The 21153-nt window shown below is 53.7% G+C and overlaps 1 protein-coding gene across 1 annotated transcript in view; it reads left to right on the plus strand.

Annotated features, from left to right (window-relative positions):
- The window catches only part of NCS1 (neuronal calcium sensor 1), a 47174-nt gene extending 26352 nt beyond the window's left edge, over nt 1–20822 (plus strand). The window contains exons 3-8 of the mRNA XM_058524292.1: nt 8762–8900; nt 10196–10274; nt 11459–11547; nt 11901–11978; nt 13991–14108; nt 20169–20822. Of these exons, the coding sequence (XP_058380275.1) occupies nt 8762–8900; nt 10196–10274; nt 11459–11547; nt 11901–11978; nt 13991–14089 (484 nt within the window). The 3' untranslated portion in view covers nt 14090–14108; nt 20169–20822. The remainder of the gene's footprint in view (nt 1–8761; nt 8901–10195; nt 10275–11458; nt 11548–11900; nt 11979–13990; nt 14109–20168) is intronic.
- The last annotated feature ends 331 nt before the right edge of the window (nt 20823–21153 follow it).

Here is a 21153-nt window from a genome sequence, read left to right on the forward strand (position 1 = left end):
GGAAGAGTGTTCCGGGCACAGGGAACAGCAAGGACAGCGGCTTGGCTGTGGGAATGGACCTGGCGTGTTTGAGGAGCAGCAGGGACGCCAAAGAGGCAGGCCAGTAGAGAGCAGTTGCTGATCCTTCCACCACAGAACCGGGACCCTGGGCCCTGTGTCGCCCAGTCCTTGCTGTAGGGGAACGCTCTCTAACGAGCTCATAAAGTTCTGTGGACCTCAAGTGAACGTCCTCTGGTTCATTTTGGTGGTGCCTTCAAGGCTAGGAGATAGTTGACCCATACCTTTTTCTGGCCCTCCTGGGTCAGCCCACCACCCACGTCACTGTTGTATTCTAGAAGGGCTACATCCCACATCCCACAGGGCGAAGCTAGATCAAGGATGATTAAACAGTGACACTCACACCTCCGCTCTCCCCGCCTGTGCCCACAGCAGACATTGGTAATGGATCACAGATTATGGCACTCTGGATCAGTCTCCTCCAGTGCTCCAGGCAGCCAGTGCAGTGGTTTCTAACACACAAAATGAACCCATTTGTTCTCCCTCGATTGGCCTGAACCTCATTGGTTCACTGGGACTGTATGAGGCCCACGATCCCCTCTGTCCTTTGCACAGGAGACAATAGGATGAACACCTGTGTCCCAGATGCTCTGGCCCGTTTTCAGAGGACCTTTCTCACCACAGCCTCCAGCAGGTGCCCCTTCATGTTCTCAACAGCTCTCAGGGCGCCTGGCAGCTGGGGAAGGCGCCGATGCCCGCCCTCCCCTGGGAACACTTGGGGTCCTGAGCCCAGCCCACCGGGGCAGCAAACAATTTAGGGCGAAACCATCTGGGGTGGGAGTGGGGAACAGGAGGGAAGGTCACATGGAGAGCAGCGGGCGCAGGGGACAGCTCTCCTCTCCCTCCTGCTGGTGCCCAGGTAGCTTCAGCCAGGGATGCGGCTGCAGCTTCCTCCTGTGTTTCTCTCTCTCCCTCATTTAAAGCCCCTTTGCAGCTTCCCACTGCACTAAAATAAAGCCCTAACCCCTTGCCTGGCCCTCAGGGCTCCCCGAGGTCCCTGACCTCACCCTCTCCCCGGCTCTCCGGGCACCAGCCACACTTGCTGTCCCTACCCATCCCGAGGTCATTCATTCCTCAGAGCCGCCGTCCCTGCTGTTCCCTCCGCTCCCAGATCTTGGCATCTCCACTCCAGTGTCCCCTCCTCGGAGAGGTCTGCACTGATCCTCCAGCCCTGTTTCTCCAGCTCGATGATACAGGATTGTCTTGTTTTGTGCTGACTTTTAGTAGCCACCACACAGCAGGGGAACCAGGGCCCTGGGCTCTTACGTGACTCTGTGATTTGTCCCGGGCCACCCAGGGAGCAGAAGCAGAGCTGGGACTAGAACTCAGGCCTCGGTGCTGGTGGCATCCCAGGTCCTCCAGGAGAGCCTAGGCCCCAGGTTGTGAGGGGTACAGGCCAGGTCACAGCAGTGTGACGCCCGGGCCAGCGCCAACGGGACAGGCTCCACGCTCGGTGCCCCACGGCGTCATCTCAGCCGCTCCCAGCCGGGAGCTGCTGGTGCAGCTGTCTATTTTTGGCAGAGGAAGGAGGCTGGAGGCTTAGAGAAGTGAGGCCCATGTCAGAGTCTGCAGCCAGCCTGGCACCTTCCCTGCCCTGTCCCACCCGTCTCAGTTCCCACTCTGAGCCCGATTTGTCGCAGTGGAAGATCAGGAACCCTAGTGGGGGCTGATTAAGAAACTGCAGTAGGGCCGGCCCCGTGGCTTAGCGGTTAAGTGCGCATGCTCCGCTGCTGGCGGCCCGGGTTCGGATCCCGGGCGCGCACCGACGCACCGCTTCTCTGGCCATGCTGAGGCCACGTCCCACGTACAGCAACTAGAAGGATGTGCAGCTATGACATACAACTATCTACTGGGGCTTTGGGGGAAAAAAAAATAAATAAAATTATAGAAACTGCAGCAGGCCCTTAAAGATGAGTGTGAACATCATGATCACTTGGAGCATGAAGAGGCCACGATCCTGAGTGGAGACAGCATGTCACAAACAGGACCCCTGACACCATTCCACGATGAGAAACAGGGGGAAAAGAGGATGGGAGACCGGCCAGAGGCTGGCAGCGGGTGTGTGGGGTGGTGGCAACATGGGTTATGGGTCCTTTCTTTCTCTTATATTTTCTATTTTCCAAATATTCTGAAGAAACTGAGGCTTGGAGGGGGCAGAGATACTTGTCCAGGGTACGCAGCTCCGTGTGTGTGTGTGTGTGTGTGTGTGTGTGTGTGTGTGTGAAGGCGGCGGGGGTGGGAGGACAGGGCGGGGGGGAGGAAGAGGCGCCCTCCGCAGGGCTGTGTTTGGGACCCTCCTCCAGGGTGGTGTGAAGTCAGGTCTCCAGGGAGCCCGGGAGGGGCTGGCAGGAAGGGAGCTGTTTGGGAAGACGCTGGGAGAGCAGTGGGCGAGGCCGCCGCGGCGCTGCCGGCGCGTTTGGCTGATTGCAGCTGGGTTCTGCTCTGTTATCGGCTCGTCTCTCTCTTCGTGCCCCGCCGTTCACACTGCAGCAGGCGGCCCTGCATCCTTACCCCTTGGCGTGGAGGGAGATGGGCATAGAGGGCGACGCGGGCCTTGCTCCCAGCTGTGTCCCAGAGGACAAGGTTCCATGGGAACTGAGCGATGAATTCCGGAAAGTTCTAGCAGGCTGAGGCCTTCGGGGAACCGAGGCCCTGGCAGCGCTGGGGCTTTGCTCCGGGCCCTCGGAGAACGAGCAGCTGAACGGGAATTGGACTCGTGTCATGGGGAGCGTTCGTTCACTCATTCACTCATTTGTTGGTTGGTTCATTGAGTAAATGTCTCCTGAGCAGCTGCTGTGTGCCAGGCCAGTGCCGGGCGCTGGGGGCAGCAGGGACCGAAGGAGGCGAGGTGGCTGGAGCCTCCGGGGGCCGCAGGTGGCGCGGCCGGGGCGGAGGAGGGGCGGAGGCGTGCGCAGAGGAAGCCCAGCGTGAGCTGGGACTGCTTTGTCAGTGGCATTCGGCCTTCAGTGTTTTTATGAAATGAGATTTCTTTTCTCCCTTCCCTTTTAAAGAAGTGTAAGATTGCAGTTGTCGAATCCAGGCTTTTCTCTTCTCGTCTCCACTCTGTCTCCAAGAGCCGGCTTCTGGACACAGTCAACCAACACGGGTTTATCAAAAACCTGTGTGCGTGGGGCTGGACCCTGTGTGCATAGCCCTCTCCGGCTGTGCCCGTCCCCGGGGCTCAGTTTCACAGCTTCTCCGGTTCCCAAAGGGCTCTCTGGCCCCCAAAGAGTTAAGACCCCTGCTCTTGAAGAAGTTATGTAGGCGGGTGGCCTCCAGATAAACGCCACGCAGACAAGGAAACAGGCTCAGAGAGGGAAAGTCTGCCGCCAGGGTTGCACACGGGTCAGGGGTGGTGCTGATTCGGAAGCCTTTCCAGTTCTTTAAACTTAAAAAGATTCAACTCCTTTTTCATGTTACAGAATTCCTGCATGCTCAGTGCAGCCAGTGAAACAATAAGCATGGAGATTAATAATAATAATAATAGCTCTCTCCCTCACTCCTTCCTACCGCACACTGGAAGCACTCTCTGAAGTGAGTGCCCTCCTGGGTGACGTGTCACCGTGGGGCCCGCGTGGTGGACCCCAGGCCGTCAGTCCTCTGTGGTGCCTGGAGACTCAGGGGCTGGTCCTCGAGATCCTGCCCTGACCTGACAGTGCTGGTCCCCCAAAGTTGCCAGTTTTCGGTGAGAACTGTGATAACAGGATGCTTTTTTGTGTCTCTCCTCTGCTCTCTGGCCTGACCGGTGCCAGCGACGATGGTAGGACCACTGTTGCTTCCACTTTGGGTCCGGAATGAAGGGGGAGGGGTTGAGGAAAGCAGGGCCACTGAGGGCTTCGGGCCTCGGCCGGCGACTCTGGGCTGCTGGAGAGCCGGGCGGGATGTTGGAGCTCGGCCGTCTCCCTGTCCGGCACAAGCACAGAGGCGGTAGCAGAGGGCTCCGGTTCTGGCCACCCTGTCTGCTAGCCGTGGGACTCTGTTTGACATTTCTGGAGCACCTACTGTGTGCCAGGCGCTGTGGTGGGCCCCGCAGACTCGGGTGAACTGGAAGACTCGGTCCTGCCTCGGCGGACCATGCGGTGCACCCGCTGGGCCATCATCACATGGATACACAGGTCATTCGCCTCGTGCACAGCTGCGCAAGGCGCCACCGAGGCCCAGTCCGGGGACAGGGTGCTGTGAGTGTGTGTACTGGAGCATGACTGGGTCTGGGGTGGCCAGAGGGGGCTTCTCGAAGGGAGGTGCACTGGAGCCAGGAACGAAAGGGTGAGCAGGAGTCGGCCGGGTAAGGAGGAGGGAAAGAGTGGGGCCGAGCAGAAGAAATAGCCAGGTGAAAGCCCTGAGCCAGAAGGGGACTTAACCTGCCCCACACTCAGTTTCCCCATCTGTGAAATGGACGTAACAGTCCTCATCTCCCAGGCTTGTTGGGACGATTCGGTGAAATCTTGCCTGGAAAGTGCGCAGCCCGGTGCCCGGCTTTCAGTAGGTCCCTAATGGTAGCTGATGTTCACAAGCAGAGACTGCTGGAAAGGCAGACACTATGGTAGACCCCTCCCAAACTTCTGGGGGTCCCCAGAGGCCATCTAGTCCAGTGGTTCTCACCAGGAGTGATTCTGCCCCTGTCTGGAGACAGCTTTGGATGTCATAACTTGGGGGAGGGGTGCTACTGGGATCCCGTGGGTGGAGGCCAGGAATGCTGCTCAACACCCTCCAGTGCACGGGACGGCCCCATCGCCAAGAGCCATCCAGCCCCACGTGTCCGTGGTGCTGGGTGAAGAAACCTTGATCTGGTCTAGGCTGCTTTTTCCGGCAGGGAAACTGAGGGGCGTTGCAGGGAAGGGGCCTGCTGGGGGTCCCTCTCACAGCGAGGCAGGCCGGGGCCAGGACTGGAGCACAGGGCCCGCGTCTCCAGGCAGGCACCAGCGCAGGTTTCCTGGTGGCAGCCTGTCTGAAGGAGGGGGGCCGCCCGGGAGGAGAGGGAGGAGCCCGGGCCTGTGGGAACCTGAGGCCTGGGCCCGGGTGGGGGACGGAGTCACGCTCTCCGTCATCCTGGGGCCGGAATTCCTGGGCATGAACTTCATCATGAGGCGGCAGCTCCCTGGGGTGCTTGCAGTGGGGAGGGGGTGTGTGCCTGGTGGGGGGTGTCCTGACTCAGCCGACCAGTGGGGGCCACACCTCAGGACTGGACCATGGTATGAAGTCCTGGCCTCGGAGCTGTGATGACTCACAGGGCGAATTAGAGCCCTGGGGGCAACTGGGGTGTCTGGGACAGCTCAGACCGCCCCTTCTCTCTGCTCCAGCCAGGCAGGGTGCCCCCCCGAGGATGAACAATGGGGTTATGTAATGTTTGGGTAGCAGGCACTTGCCCGTGCCTTTACGTGGAGGTGGTGCAGCCTGGCTTGCCGGAAGGGCAGGCGGAGTGGGAGCCTGGGAGGCAGGAGCCCTGGGTCTAAGGCTTGTTTCTGCTGCTGACTTGCTGTGTGACCTTGGGCCAGTCTGTCTCCCTCTCTGGGCCCCCAGGTCCCCACCAGTCCACGGAGGGGTGGGAGCACATCAGTGGTTCTCTTAACCATCCCCGCGGAGCTCTCGGGTTCTGGTCCTCAGGGCTCAGGAGGAAGTCACCGGACACCTGGGCTGCCGCTTTCTCTGTCCCTGCCTGGCAGTTTGTGTGCTCATTCATTGAGCTCACTGGACAAACATTTACTGAGCCCCCATATGGGCCAGGCATCGGGGCGCCGTGGTGTGAGGGAGCTCACAGTCGGGTGGGGGACACAGCCTGGAGGCAGATATGATACAGTGTGGTCCGTGCTGTGCTGGGGACCCCCAAGGGGTGCAGGAGCAGAGGAGCAGGGCAGCCTTTGGGGGCCTGGGGGGACTTCCTGGAAGAAGTGACACCTAAGCTGGGACCTGGTAGGTGAGTGGATTAGCCAGGTAAAGAAGAGGAGGCCGTGTTTTGCAGGTGAGGGACCTGCAGGTACAAAGGCCTGAGGCTGGAGATGGCATGGCAAGCTCTAGAAAGTGTGGCTGGGTGTGGAATAAGGTGGGGGAGAGGGGGCTGGGCCATTGAGCTGGGGCCCCCCTTAATCGATCGGGCATTGCCCTGTGGGGGGTTCTTCCTGGGGCCCTGCTAATTGATGACGTGACAGCCTCTGCAGGGGTAACCAGACAGGCCCCCGGAAGGCTCCCCGCTGAGGCCGGCCTCCCTGCACACACCTGCCCCGCACTGATGCTGCGGGGCCCCCATGCCGGCCCACCGCAGCTGCTCCCAGCGCTGACAGCCCCCTCTGCTGCTCCTCGGAGCACGCCTTCCCCTCTGGGGAGCCGGCCCTGTGAGCCACCCACAGGGACCCGTCCAGGAGAGGCCTTTGGGCGCCTTTTGTGTTCTCTTTATTGTTTTTAATAATCTTTTAGAATTACTCAAGTGACACAAGTCCATCGTGGAGAAATGGGAAGCTCAGAGGGAGCCCGAGGGGAAGGAATGGCCCCTTTCCCGGCACCCAGAGCCGTCTGGTGACAGTGGGAAGTGCCCAGACATGGATCATCAAGTCCCGGTGCCAGGCCTGTCCCCTTCTCTTGCCCAGGGACCCGTCCTGGCCAGGGAGTTGGGGTCGCAGACCAGGTCTTGTCTCCAAAACGCTCCTTCTCCCTGGCTCTGCGTCCTGGCCCAGGTGTGAAGATTTGAGCCCGGAGCCACTGGGAAGGAGGCTCTAAGGGGAGAGAGCTGGAGGGGCGGAGTCCCTTCCTGGTACCTGCTGTGGGAGGACACCCAAGCCCTGTGCCTCAGTGCCTCCGTCCACGAAATGGGCTCCCTGAACCCACCACCAAGGACTGAGGTGGCGACCACGTGAGGCACCGTCCGTGAGGCTGAGCTCAGTGCCCAGCAGGGGCTGTTGTCACAGGTCCAGGAGGAGGGCGAGACGGGGCAGTGACCCCGGTTACGGAGCTGGGACCCGCCTCCCTGGGCCTCTGGCCCCTCGAGGTGCCCTGTGGGGTTGGGGAGGGGTGCGGAGGCCTAGCCTCTTTTATGACCTCACACTTGCTGTAGGCACTGTCATGACAGTGGGTGCCCCCTCCAGCCCGACCCCAGGAGGGAAGCTCCACCCCACTCCATCGTCTCTGCTCTCCTCCCAGCCTCTCCCTCACCCCTAGGGAACAGCTGATGTGTTAGCAAGAGTCTTGTTTTCTTGTTGACTTCTGACTTCCATCTTTTGGGGCGCAGAATTCCCAAGCTTCCCTCCTTCGGGGGCCTTTCAGGTCCTCGTGCATCCAGCGCCCATCCCAGGCCCTAGATTGTTCTCCGGTGGGTAGGGGGACAGTGGCTTCTCCACATGCTCCCTCCAGGTATGGACCCCAGTGATGGCGCCACCAGCAGCCTCAAGTGCGATGCTCCCAGAATCCTCTCCTTGGCTGTGAGAGGAGAGCGGGATCTTCACGCGGGTCTCGTTAGGACCCAGCACAGCAGGGCAGGTGTGAAGTCTTCAGTGACCCCGTGTCTCTGAGCATCTGGCCCCTGTGGCGTTGACCTTGGAGCCCCACCTCAGCTCCGGTCTGGGCTGCGAGGACTCGCAGATCTTCCCCTCTCTGAGCCTCCGTTTCTGCGTCGTTAAAGGGAGCTTTCTCACAGTCCCTTGCTCATCGGGCTGTTACGGGCTTTCCAGGAGAATGAGGTTTGCAGAGTCCCCTGCAGAGAGTGGCCCAGCGGGGGTCATAGCTGCAGCTGGTAACAGCCCATCGCTCTCTCTAGCTTCCCTCTGCTGGGACTCCTCAGGGATGTACGTCCCAGTTGGAGTTGCTAAGCTACACACAGGAGCCAACTCGTGAATTGGTTTAAAACAGCGCATTTGAGTTCATAATACTAAAGATCATGCTAGTGATTATTTTTTAAGTCCAGCCCTGTGCCAAGTATGCTACATCATCCTCCCACCCAATCCTGACAAGATGGGTGATAACCGTCCCTTTTTATAAATGAGGAGACTGAGGCTCAGAGAGGTGAAAGATCTCGCCTGAGCTTGCACAGCTAGCAAATGGCAGAACCACAGTGTGGACTGCAAAGCCATGCTGCTATCAGCTGGCTGGGTGTCTGGAGGGTGCTGTGTGGGCACTGGGGTGGAGGGTGGACAAGGCCCGTTGGAACAAACCAGGGTGCCCTCCAAGCTTGCTGCGCTGTTCCTGCGTCTGTTTACACAGTATCCTGGAACAGAGGCCGGGAGAGGGGGTGTGTGCATAGTGGGGGGTGCAGGCGTGTGGGAGGAGCCAGCTGCCGGCCCCATATGGTGGCTCTGCCCACCAGCACCACCAGCCTGCCCGGCTCTGTGGTGCCAGGAGGGGCTCAGGGGAGAAGGTGGTGGAGGTGGGAGTGCCTTGTGCTAGAGCGCGGCTTGGGGGGTTGTCGGTGTGAGTTTTGTTTTAGCCCCCCCTGTGCAGAGCACGGGGCTGAGTGGCCAAGTGCTCTGTGCACAGTGTCTGGGTTCATTCTCATGGCAACTCTCATCCGCCTTGTACAGATGAGGCTCAGAGAGGTGCGGTCACCTGTCCTGGGCCACACAGCTAGCGAGAGGCAGAAGTGGGATGAGCCCACGACCCCTGTGTGGCCCTGTCTCTCTGGACGGGGATTCACCGCCTTCCGGGGCGCTGGGCAGGATCCCGGCAGGTGGGTGATGTTGGCGTCTCTTTCCTGCTCTCTCGCCTGGTCTGCTACCTCCAGGTACAAGGGCTTCATCAAGGACTGCCCCAGCGGGCAGCTGGATGCGGCCGGCTTCCAGAAGATCTATAAGCAGTTCTTCCCATTTGGAGACCCCACCAAGTTTGCCACGTTTGTTTTCAACGTCTTTGATGAAAACAAGGTGAGCTGGGGATGGACGGGGCCTGCGCCAGCCCAGTCCCCTCCCTCCTGCAGCAGCCTGCTCGGCTCCCGCGGAACCGCAGTGTCTCCACACCCACTCTCTCCTGCTGACGTTCCCTGTTGGAGAAGGAACACACGCACGTGTGCACGCTCATGCACACATACAGACAGAAATGCACGCACATGTGCACAAGCACGAACACGCACACAACCCACACGTGCAAAAATGCATGCATACACACATACATGCACAAAAGTGCACGCACTCGCACGTGCACACACATGTACTGCACCGATATGTGCGCACACATATATGCACACATGCACACGTGTGTATAGCTTGACATTTTTCTTACAAGCACAAAATGCAGATGCCTCCGGGGATAACAGCAGGATTTATAGTCATAACCGTCATTTACTGAACATTTACTGTGTGCTGAGCCCTTTATGGGGATTCTCTTTAGTGAAGCTTTACACCAGCCACCTGTGGGGTATGTCCTTTTAATACCCCCGTTTTGCAGACGAGGAAACTGAGGCTCTGAGCACCGTATAGTAGGGGATCTTTTGTGCCCCGCTTCTTTCACTGAGCGTCATGTTTTCAAGGCTCATCTGTGTTGTAGCCTGTGTCCCCTCCTGGCGATGGCCGTGCTGACAGTTGGCACATCCACTGTTGCGGCGTCCACAGTCCTCTGGACTCTGTCCCACGCCCGCATTGTTCCTGGCTCCCCGTATTCATGGTGCACTTACTGTGGCTTGTTTCCACACTTCGTGCTGTTGGGCCCTCGGGTGGTTTCTGTTCTGTCATGCCCTGGCTTTCTCCCCGGGGGTCCCCAGGCTGAAGTCACACTGCCTGGCCCTGGGAAAAGCTCTGCCTTCTCCTGACCTCAGTTTCCTTGTTTGCAAAACAAGTAGGTAGGATGGAACCATCTAGAGCCCTGCCCTCTTGCAAGGCCGCTGAGCCTGTGGTTCGAGGCCAAGGGGAAGGGGATTCCGGGCGGCTCTGGCCCAGAGAGGGGGTGTGTGTGTCGGTGGTGCCTTCTGGCTCTTTCTCCCATCAGATCTGGAGTCAGGCTCTCCCTTAGCCTCACCCCTTCTTCCTGTCTCTCCTGCCCAGCCTGTCCCCTTTCCCACCCTACTTCCTCCCCTCCCTCTTCCTTCTCCTGTCCCTCGTCCACTTGGGTGGCCTTGGCCGTGGAGACCTGGTGCCTCCCGCTGCCCATCACCACCCACCCAAGGTCCGGCCTGACCAGGTGGCCTGGCGCTGACCGAGGCCACCCTGCCCCTCTCTCCTGTCAGGACGGGCGGATTGAGTTCTCCGAGTTCATCCAGGCGCTGTCGGTGACCTCGCGGGGAACCCTGGATGAGAAGCTGCGGTGTAAGTCCTGCCCCAGGGCTCTGTCAGGCGGCTGCTGGGTGGTCCCAGGCCGGAGGGGGGCCAGATGACGGGGCCAGGTCGACCGTCCAGGGCTGAGAGAGCGGCACCGGCGTCCTGCCTTTCCAGGTCGGAGGAGGTTTCCTGGAGGTGGCTGTGCAGGAGGAACGTGGCTTAATTAGGCGGGGTGGACAGATGGCGTGGAAGCCGGGGGGCATTCCGGCAGGTGCAGACAAGGGACCGCGGGCAGTGCAGTGTGCAGTTAAAGGACTGGCTCCCATGCTGCATCCACCACTTAGGTGGCCGCTGTTTTGATGACTGGTATCATTCATTCAGTCATTCACTCGTTCACCCAACAGATATTGACCGAACACGGCCACATATCAGTGCTGGACAGTAGACCAGGAGTCCAGGGGTGAATCAGACAGACAGGCACCTGCTCTCATGACCATCAGTCTAGCACTGGGACAGTATTTTAAAAAACCCCATAAAACCACAACCGAGGCAGGAGGAGGGAGGTGTGAGCCGAGAGGAGAGGAGCTGACCCTGTTAGGAGTCAGGAGTGAGCGGGGCAGGGTGAGAGCTGTGAGAGCTGGAGGGGGAGGAGGAGGGGAGAGGGTCCCGGGCAGGGGAACAGCAGGGAATCTGGAGAGAAGAGCTGGGAGGCAAACAGCTGGGCCAGGACTCTACTCGCTAAGAGGTTCACACTGCCTCGCGTCGGCAACGAGAAAACCCGGCAGTTTCTTTTTCTTTTCTTTCTTTCTTTTTTTTTAAGAATAAAAGAGAAGATTTTATTCATGCAAAAGCTCCCTCCTCCCCGCCAGGCATATTGTGTTATTTTCTAGGTTGTCCACAGCGGGGAAGGGGAGCGGGGCGTGGGGAAGGAGGCTCCTCCTGGGCCAGAATCCTCCCTCCCTCAGCGCCAGCCTCTGAGGCCTCTGCGCTCTCAGACGCACTGCCCCCTCTTTTTACTTTTAGTTTCTTTTCTTGAAACCCTAGTTGATATGGTGCGTGTGTCCGTGTGGTGTGTGTGTCTCTCCATGTCTGTCCCTGTATAAATATTCATTGACTGGACTAGTAATGGGGCTGTGGGTCCCCACCGCGTGTTGCGGTGCAGAGGGAGAAGGGAGTGTGGCAGAGCCTCCCTGCCTTGGGCCGGGGTGACAGCCCTGGCTGGTTGATTGCAGGGGCCTTCAAGCTCTATGACTTGGATAACGACGGCTATATCACCAGGAACGAGATGCTGGATATCGTGGATGCCATTTACCAGATGGTGGTGAGAGGCCCGGGTCCTGTGGGCTGGGGGGTGGCAGGAGGGGCATCAAATTGAGTGACCGGGTCTGGCCCAGAGGAACCACCCCCGTGTGACTGCTCTCTTGCCTGGGGGAAGAGTTGGCCAGGTGGGGTCACTGCCTGCGGTCACTCTGCACATCTGCACCTTGGGGGGCAGGTGGGGGCTGGGGTGGGTGGGATGTTCCAGAGCAGAATGGCAGAGATGGTGAGGGCATTGTGGGGAGTCGGCAGTCCTCATCTGGAACCAGCCCAGGTCCAGGGGACGAATTTTTGGGCAAAGCACCCAAAGCCTGGCTGGCCAGGACCCTAGCCCCTACCTTGTCATTTTGCTGGCAGGGGAACACCGTGGAGCTCCCCGAAGAGGAGAACACCCCCGAGAAGAGGGTGGACAGGATCTTCGCCATGATGGACAAGGTGAGACAGGGTGAGGCTGGACCTTGACCAGGGAGGTGAGGTGTAGGGGCCCGGCTTCAGACCCCAGTGGGCGGGGAGTAGACACACCTCCCATAGGTGCCACCGACCACCTGTTGGCCTGGCTCTAGGCAGACGGCACAGCCTGGTGTCGTGTCCACTGGTCCGGTCAGCAGCCATCCCCATCAAGCATCCAGAGTGTTAAGTAAGTCTGCCCAACACTTTTTATTTTATCAGCTAAGATTCTTAACCGTTTAAATTTTTTGCCATGGGCCCCTTTGGCATTCTGGAGAAGTTGTCTGTGGACTTCTCAGAATCATAGCTTTAGCTGTATCAAATAAAATCCCTAAGGTCAAAAAGGAAGCTCGTTATTTTGGAATACAGCTTTCAAAATATTTTTCGAAAAGAACTTGTGATGTAGGATAAATGAGCTTCTTCATTAACATGTGAAATAATCAGAAGCCGCGGTGGGTCTGACCACCCCGTACCTTCCAAGTGGTGACCCGCACACGCCATGCCTGCAGCGGCCGTGATGTTACCAGCACGCCCGCGATCCCCACGGTTGACAGAGTCACCAGTACTGCTGGTTCTGTTGGGGATCGTCACTTAGATTCATCATGGAAGGAAGAGCTAAATTCCAGGTAGAAGTTAGCGAAGAGAAAGACCTCGTTATTTTCCCATCTAAGTTTACAGACCTGCTGAATTCTCTCCATAGACCCCAGGATAAGAAACTCTTCTTGAAATCAAACCTTTTTATTTTTAACCTGAAGTAACTTTGTTTTAAATGGGAATTTGATATCAGGATGGTAAGGAAACCCATTGCTTGCCTTAAATAAAGCAATACAAATTATAGTGACGTCAGGCTTATTACATTCTGGCTGGATACCCGGGCTTGTCCTGAAAGCATTGAGCCTGAGGCCTGAACTTTCTTACTTAAAACAGGGAGATTAGCACATGTCAGAGACAGGGAAGACATGTGGGCTCAGACTGCACTGGTGTCTTGGTAACAATCTAAAGACGTGTTGACAGAGTGTGCAGCAAGGAGACTAACTTTCTCGCAGCCTGGTTCAGTGTTATTCAATGCCAAGGCCACACACTCCTTCAGTGCCCCGCTTCATACCTTCCTTATTTAGGGAAACAAAGCCCACCCTGGAGTCAGACTGGGTGTAAATTCTGGCTTCCCCAGTTACCAGCCATGGGCCCCTGGGTGTGTGACGAGCCTCAGTTTCCCCCCTGAGCAGCGCCTCTTCTTAAGGCGGCTGTGAGCATCCCAGGAGATAAGCGTGTGTGTGGGGGACACAGTGGGCAGTCCTCGGGGACGGCCTGCTGTGCTTGTTGGAACCCTCGTCATGCCTTCCCTCTCTGGGTGCAGGAGGTGGGGTGGTGGTCTCCAAGGCCTTTTTCTTTTGCTCTCATAGGTTTCCTTGAGAGATGCTCCAGGGGAAGGGATTCTGGCCCAAACCATCCCCTCTTCCAAGAGACCCACTAAAGTCCCTTTGTGTGAGCTCCTTCCAGGGTCCTCCCAGGGTCCAGTGTAGACTGTTCTGGGAATGGTTTAAATGCCCTTCCAAGAGTGACCCCAGAGAAATGCAGTAGGCTCTCAGCTGCTTGGGACTAACCACCATTTATGGAAATTAATAGCAGTGATAATGGTAACTGCGGAGTTATGGGGGGCTTCTGGGTGGCTGAGCACTTTATGCAGCTTGAGCTCATGGAGCGTACACCCCAGTGCCCCAAGGAAGCCATGCACTCATCTCTAGTCCCCAGGTGAGGAAATGAGCCCAGAGATGTGAGTCACGTGCCCAAAGTCACCCAGCCAGGAGGTGCCCAGGTCTGGCTAGTGCCTGACTTCTCTTACCCAGTGAGCTGCATTGCCTCCCTCCTGACCTCACTTGGGGAGCTCTCTTGGGACCAGCCCTGGTTCCAAGGGAGGGGTGTCCAGGGTCCGGGTCAGAGGCCCCTGTCCTAGGAGGCTGGTTATCCCTCTGCCTTCAGCTGCCTCTCTCTGCTTACAGAATGCCGACGGGAAGCTGACGCTGCAGGAGTTCCAGGAGGGGTCCAAGGCAGACCCCTCCATCGTGCAGGCACTATCCCTCTACGACGGGCTGGTATAGTCCAGGGCCCAGAGCTGGGGTGAGTGGAGGGGACTTGGGGCCTGGAGTGGCGGCGGGGGAAGCCCCGCCACAGGACACGTGGGGTTGGCAGATAAGTACCTGGGTTTCCTGGGGGCACTTAGGGTCTGCCCAGTGGGGGCATAGCTGGTATGGGGAGGCCCGGGAGGCAGGGCTTTCAAATCAGCCAGAGCCCCTCTCTTTTTGTCATTTTTATACACCCAGATTCATCCTGAGGGTTTGGTTGAATAGAAGTTTCCCTGGATTGAAAACACCTAAAACATTGAGAACACTTAGTTCTCAGCCTGGACCAGGAGCTGGGGAGAACGGGGGCTTCTCATCCCTTCTCTGGGTGGCCAGTTGAAGACCTAAGCTCCTGGCTCTCTTGATCAGCTCAAATGCAGTTTCTTTTTTCATCCTAGGATTTGCTGTAAGAGCAGACTGGTAGCATGCCCACAGGGGCCTCTGTTGCTGGTAGAGAACTGTCATCCTTTTTCCTTTCTCATCCTCTTCTCCCTCTGCCCTTCCTCTTCTCTGTTCTGTCCTCTGTGTTGGCTGGGAGGAAGGGAGTGAATGACCCCCAAGGTCCTGTCCAGCTATGCACACTCTTGTGCGTGACTTCTGGTGGACAGATGATCATTCTGTTGGAATTTGTCTAAGAGTAGAATTGCCATGACACAGGATATGTGTATATTCAGCTTTAGTAGATACCACCAAACAGTCTTCCAACACGGTTGTACCGTTCCGTACTTCCTCTAGTATTGTATGAGAGTTCCACTTGCTCCACATTCTTGCCAACCTTGGATAGTCTCTCTTTTTAATTTTAGCTGTTTTGGTGGGTGTGTAGTGATAGCTGGTTGTAATTTTAATTTGCGTTTCTCTGATGAGCACTGAAGTTGGCATCTTGGCATGTTTGTCCCATCCATTTTAATATCTCCTTTTGTGAAGTGCTGTCTTAGTTTCTGTTGCTGTGTCCTACATTACCACGAAACAGCAGCTGAAAAGAACAAGCTTGAGGAATTCCGGCACAACTTAGCTGAGTGCCTTTGGCTCAAGGTCTCTTGTGAGGATGCAGTCAAGCTGTCAGTAGGGTGACCAGCCATCCCAGTGTGCCCAGGACTGTCCCACATTTAGTACTGAAAGTCCCACGTCCTGGGAAACCCCTCCATCTCAGGTAAACTGGGATAATCACCAGCTGTTGGTCAGGGCTGCAGTCTCATCTGAAGGCTTGGCTGGGGGTGATCTGCTTCTAAGCTCACTTGTTTGGTTTGGTAGCCTCGATCCCTCGCCATGTGGACCACTGCACAGGGCTGCCTAACAATGTGGCTCCCCTGAGAGTGAGCTTTCCAGGAGGGAGGAGTGTGAGAACTCAAGATGAAAGCCACAGCCTTTTTATAACCTAACCTTGAAATGACGTCCCATTGCTTCTTTTTCCAGAAGGCCTTGGTTACTTTGGCATTTCTATATAAATTTTAGAATCAACTTATAAATGTCTACACATACACAAGCTGGGGTTTTGATTGAATTGAGCTGAATCTACAGTTCAATTTGGGGGAGAATTGGCATCTTTAAATGTTGAGTGTTCCAATCCATGAAAATAGTATATTTCTGTATATTTAAGTCTTTTATTTTATCGTTTTCAGATAAAAGGTCTTTCACATCTTTTGATAGATTTAGTCCTAGAAACTTGATATTTTTGATGGTATTATAAATGGTAATTTTAAAATCATAGTTTCCATTTATTTCTGGTTTATTGAAATTCAATTGGTTTTTGTTTATTGATCGCATATCCATGATCCTGCTACATTCATTTGTTAAATCTAAGAGTCTGCCTTAGATCTTTTTGGATTGTCTACATTTTATTCCTCCTTTTCCTATCCTTCTGCCATTTGTGTCTTTTTCCTACTTCCTTGCACTGGTTGGGCCCTCTAGTGTAATATCCCGTAGAAGTAGTGAAGGTGAGCATTCTTGTCTCTCTCTCGGTCTTGGGGGAAAGCTTTCAATAATTTACCATTAATTAGGATGTTTGTTGTAAATGTTTCGTAGATAGATTTTATCAGATTTAGGAGTTTCCTTTTTTTCTAGTTTGCTAGGAGTTATTTGTTTAAAAAACTGTGAATGGTGTTGAATTTTATTAAATTGTTTTTCTGCATCTATCAAGATGCTCATAAACTTTTATCCCTTTTTTGTTGTTAGTATGGTGAATTACACTGATTTTTGAATATTAAGCCACCCTTGCATTCTTAGAATAAACTCCACTTAGCCATAATGTGTTGTGCTTTTTATGTATCATCAGATTTGACTTGCTGATATTTTGTTTAGGAGGCCTACACTGTTTTGAAGCTTCTATTATTATTATTATTTTACACAAGAAATCTTTTTTCATTGAAGAGACATTAGAATACATTTAAAAAGAAAACCTCAATAAAAAATCTTATTTTTTAAAAACCTTCATATATAACCCAGATATAACCACTGTGAACATTTTGTGCCCAGAGCAATTCAAAAAGAATTGAATACTTACAAGAACTTAATACTCAGTAACTAGGTCACATAGAAACATATAATCAAATCAATTTGTAAGGAACCATCACAATTATTTCTATAGTCGTAGAAACACTCGGTATGCAGCTCTGGGTCCCATGGTGCATACTGATCATTGTCGAATTTTTCTGAGTCTCCTTTTGTGAATTACCGCCAGTGGCCTCAGGGGCAGCCGTCACATGACATGCTGTTTTGTTTCCTCCAGGCCGTGGAAAAAGCAGTACAAACACAGGTTCTTGATGTATCTCCTCAACAAAAAGTCGGACAGTGTAATTAATTTCTTTAAAGCATGCAATTATTTTTGAATCACCCTATTTGTTTTTGTCTCACAGTTTCCTATGAATATATATGTCTCTATATTTCCTTGGCAACAATGAGTTCCTAACCATATGCTGTTGGCTGTTGTTTTTTTTTAAATGAACAACTTACAGGAAACATTTACTGTTTCTTTTGGAGACGTGACACTAAGAAAAGATTTTTGTGTTTTACCCAACGTGGCCTAAAGTTCATATCCTGTTGTGTCCGCGCTGGCTTTCCTTAACACAATTTGTGTAGATATATACCTTACCCTCACCAGCGGTATGTCAGCCAGGAAGGTGTAACTTTATTTTTACAACAAGCTTTTCAGAGTGAGAAGATCCACCTGTCTATAGCTCTTCCTGAAGATCGCCCTCCTCTTTTCCTCAGACTGGTCCCAGAACCTACTCGATAGTAATTATATCCAACCTGTGTTCATCATTTTTGTGATTTATTTGCCTTCTCAGATTCCTGCAGTATCACAATTCTTAGATAAATTACCATTATATAATCACTGCATTATTCAGGAACTGAGATCGTGCATGTTTTCTACATTGGTCAATGTTGTCTGAGACTATCATTTTTAATAGCTGCATAGTATTCCAGTCTATAGCTGGGTCATAATTTAACCAGTCTGACAGCGTGCGACACTTAGATTGTTGGAAATTTGGGGGCAGATTAAAAAAAATGTTTACTATTCACAGGCAACGGTAGAGAGAATGGTGTAACTCCATGTTCCATCACCCAGCTTCAGAATCACCAATTCATGGCCAGTCTTGGACCATCTAGACCCTCCCCCACGAGGTTATTGTGAAGCAAATTCAAGATGTCATATCATTTCACACATAAACATTTCAAAACGTATTTCTAAAAGGTAATGATTCTTTAAATAATCCATAATGCCAAAAAATCAATAATAATTCCTTACTACCCTCCAATCTGCAGTTGGTATTCCAGTGTCCTTTTTCTCACAGCTTTTTTTCACCATTTTTTATTTATTGGAATCAGAATCGGAATAAAGGCCACATGTTGGAACCGGTTGATAGGTCTCTCCCTCTCTCTCTTTTGTGTTTTTGATGCATCTCTTAAGTTTGCTTTAATCTATAAGTTTCCCCCCTTCCCTTTTTTTCTTGCTATTTGTCGAGGAAGACACTCTGTGGTTGCCCGCAGTCCGGGGTTTGCTGAGTGCGCCCGTGGTGGTGTTAACGTGCTCTGTTCCCTGCTCTTCCTGGAAGTGGGCAGTTCGGGCTACAGGCAGGCTTGGCGTGCGGTATGATCCACTTTTGCAAGGACGCCTCGTGAGTGGGGCTGCGTGTCCACCAGGTGGCCCCTTGATGATCACCGCTTCGATTCATTCATTCATTCACTCGTTCATTCATTTATTAGGTGGTGCAAGATGGTGCCATTCTAAAGCTGTCTTTCCGTCTTCATTGTTGACTGGATTGCTTCTACAAAGGGACACTTCCCCTCATCAGCTGTTTGGTTACCCCGAGGCCTAGGTTTTAATAGGAAAGGCAAGATGGATCCTTAATTCTTTCTCTTTATTTATCAGTTTTCAAAATGAATTGGATTTCTAACATCCTTTAGAGGTGACCAGTGAAATTTTTAAAATATGTGTATAATTATGAATTGATGGATTTAGATGCATTTGATGAGTTTCATCTCGTTGGTGGTTTTAACCAGCAGATACAATACTGCACATCATGAGCGTTCACAGATCACTGCGGAAGGCGAAGAATGTGGTTGGACACTCAGCCCAGCCTCGCGGGGTTGGCACGGGGGATGGGAAGCCTGAGAGAACGCAGGCCTCTCCCTTGGGGCATTCTGCCTCTCTCCGGGCGACTGCTCCAGGCCCCTCTCTCCCTTCACACCTGCACCACAATGGCCACCCCAGCTGTGGTCCTGCGGGGCCTGCCTCCTCCTCCAGGGCCACCTCCACATCGCTTCTGATTGGCCCAGAGAATGTTTTCAAGTCATCTCATGCAGATCAGGGAAATGGCCCCCCTGGATCAGAACTTACACCTGTCCAATGCGGGGAGCAGGGCCATGCGATTTAAACAGGGGGAGGAGCAGGTTACGGGAAAGATCTGTGCATGACACAGACAGTAACAGACGTGACTGCTCCCCATGCTTCTGCTTTTCAAAAAACATTTATTGAAGTGAAATTCCCGTAACATAAAATTAACCACTTGAAAGTGAACAATTAAGTGGCATTTGGTACATTCACAATGTTGTGCAACCACCACCTCCAGCTAGTTCTGAAGCATTTGCATTTGCATCACTCCAGAACAGAGCTCCATACCCAGACCCCACACCCCTGCCAACCACAGTCTACTTTCTGTCTCTACAAATTTGTCTATTCTGGATGTTTCATATAAATGGAATCATAAATATGCGACCTTTTGCGACTGGCTCCTGTCACTTAGCATGTTTTCAAGGTTCATCCATGTTGTAGCACGTGTCAGGACTTCACCCCTGTTTATGGCTGAATAGTATTCCGTTGTATGGATGTACCGCATCTTGTCTGTCCATTCATCCATCGACGGACACTTGGCTTGTTTCCACCTTTTGGTTATTGTGAGTGGGTGCTATGAGCATGGGTGTTCGTGGATTTCTTTGAGTACCTATTTTCAGTTCTTCTGGATACATACCTAGGAGTGGAATTGCTGGGTCACTGGTAATTCTATGACTTTTTGAGGAACCACCAAACTGTGCACAGCAGCTGCACCATTTTACATTCCCACCAGCAATGAACGAGGGTTCCAATTTCTCCACACTCTCCCCAACACTCATTATTTTCTGGTTTTTTGATGACAGCCATCCTAGTGGGTGTGAAGTAGTATCTTGCTGTGGTTTTGATTTGCGTTTCTCTGATGACTGATTCTGTTGAGGATCTTCTCGTGTGCTTATTGGCCATTTCCTGCATTGTTCTTAAAGGTTGCAAACTATTTTATGTTATGCCTGTGTCCTCATTTTTCCAACCAGTCCCCTGAGAGTGGACACTGGGGTTGCACCCTCCCTTTTAATTTTGCTGTTACAGATACTGTAGGAAACATCGCATTTATTTCTTAAGGATAAATACTCATCACTGAATGGGTGGATCAGAGGGTGAGCACATTTTTAGGACTTCTGTATAACGCCATCTTGGCCTCTCTTTGCTCCCCCCCCCCTGCGCCACCTTTGTGTGCGTGTGTCCCTGGCAGCCAGCTCTGACCCCGCCTCACCTCCTCGTGTCTTCCAGATGCCTGAGAACCACTCACCTCCTCCCGTGCCGTGAGGCCACCTCAGCCCCACCGCCACCCTCTGTGTCCACCCAGCCTTTCTCCTCGTCCACACCCGGCCGGGCTGCCCTGGAACCCTGAGGCCTGGCCCTCCTCCCCCGGCCCCGCACCCACCCGCCGCCTAAGCCAGTGGCTCCAATTGTCAACAACCTCTGCTTGTCCGGAAAACAGCAGCGCGGATCGGAAAAGGCTGCAGCCCCAGCGAAACCAAGGACTCGGCTGCTTTGCCGGCGGCCTCTGGATTCCTCCTGCTCTCTTGTGCGTGTGCTTTCGTTTTTTATTTCAAACAGACATTGAAAAAGAAAAAAAAACTACCTTCTGTTGTAGAAGATACGGACTGACAGATGGGGAGGAGGCCTCGGGGACTCAGAGGACTCTGCCTCGTCCTTGGGCAGCTGGAGAGGCCATGGAAGTCACGGCCTGGCCACGGCGGGGCTCGGGGTGTCGGGGGGCCCGATGAACGTTATTGGTCCCCCATCCTCTAGCAGCAAAACCACCTGCGTGGCTAGGATGAGTAACTATGATGATGATGATTTTTTTGTGATAACAGTATTGTGCTTTTTGTGGGGAAAGTGAGGTATTTTTTTTTATACATATATAATCGATATCTTTTATTTATTGGTGTTAACTGTTGCTGCTGCCTCTCGTGTCCACAGCTCCCAGGGATGCGGGGCCCACCGTTTACATGTGCACGCCCTTGCCCACCTGCCCAGTGCTTGGGAGGATGGTGGCCTGCAGCGGCCAAGAAGCCAAAAAACCTTTTTTTCCCCCCAGATACTGTGCTCGATGTTTGGAGAGGGGAAAGGTGGGTTTCTTAAATGGCTAATGCACTGTTCCCTCCAGCCCGAATGCCTCCTCCTTGAACCCTTCTTCTCTGCTCCCTGTCCACACCTCCCAGTCCTGTGTCCTCCCCTGGGTCCATAACATCTTTTCTGAGGACAACAG

Source organism: Diceros bicornis, chromosome 28 (assembly GCF_020826845.1).
Source record: "Diceros bicornis minor isolate mBicDic1 chromosome 28, mDicBic1.mat.cur, whole genome shotgun sequence".
NCBI classification, from domain to species: domain Eukaryota; kingdom Metazoa; phylum Chordata; class Mammalia; order Perissodactyla; family Rhinocerotidae; genus Diceros; species Diceros bicornis.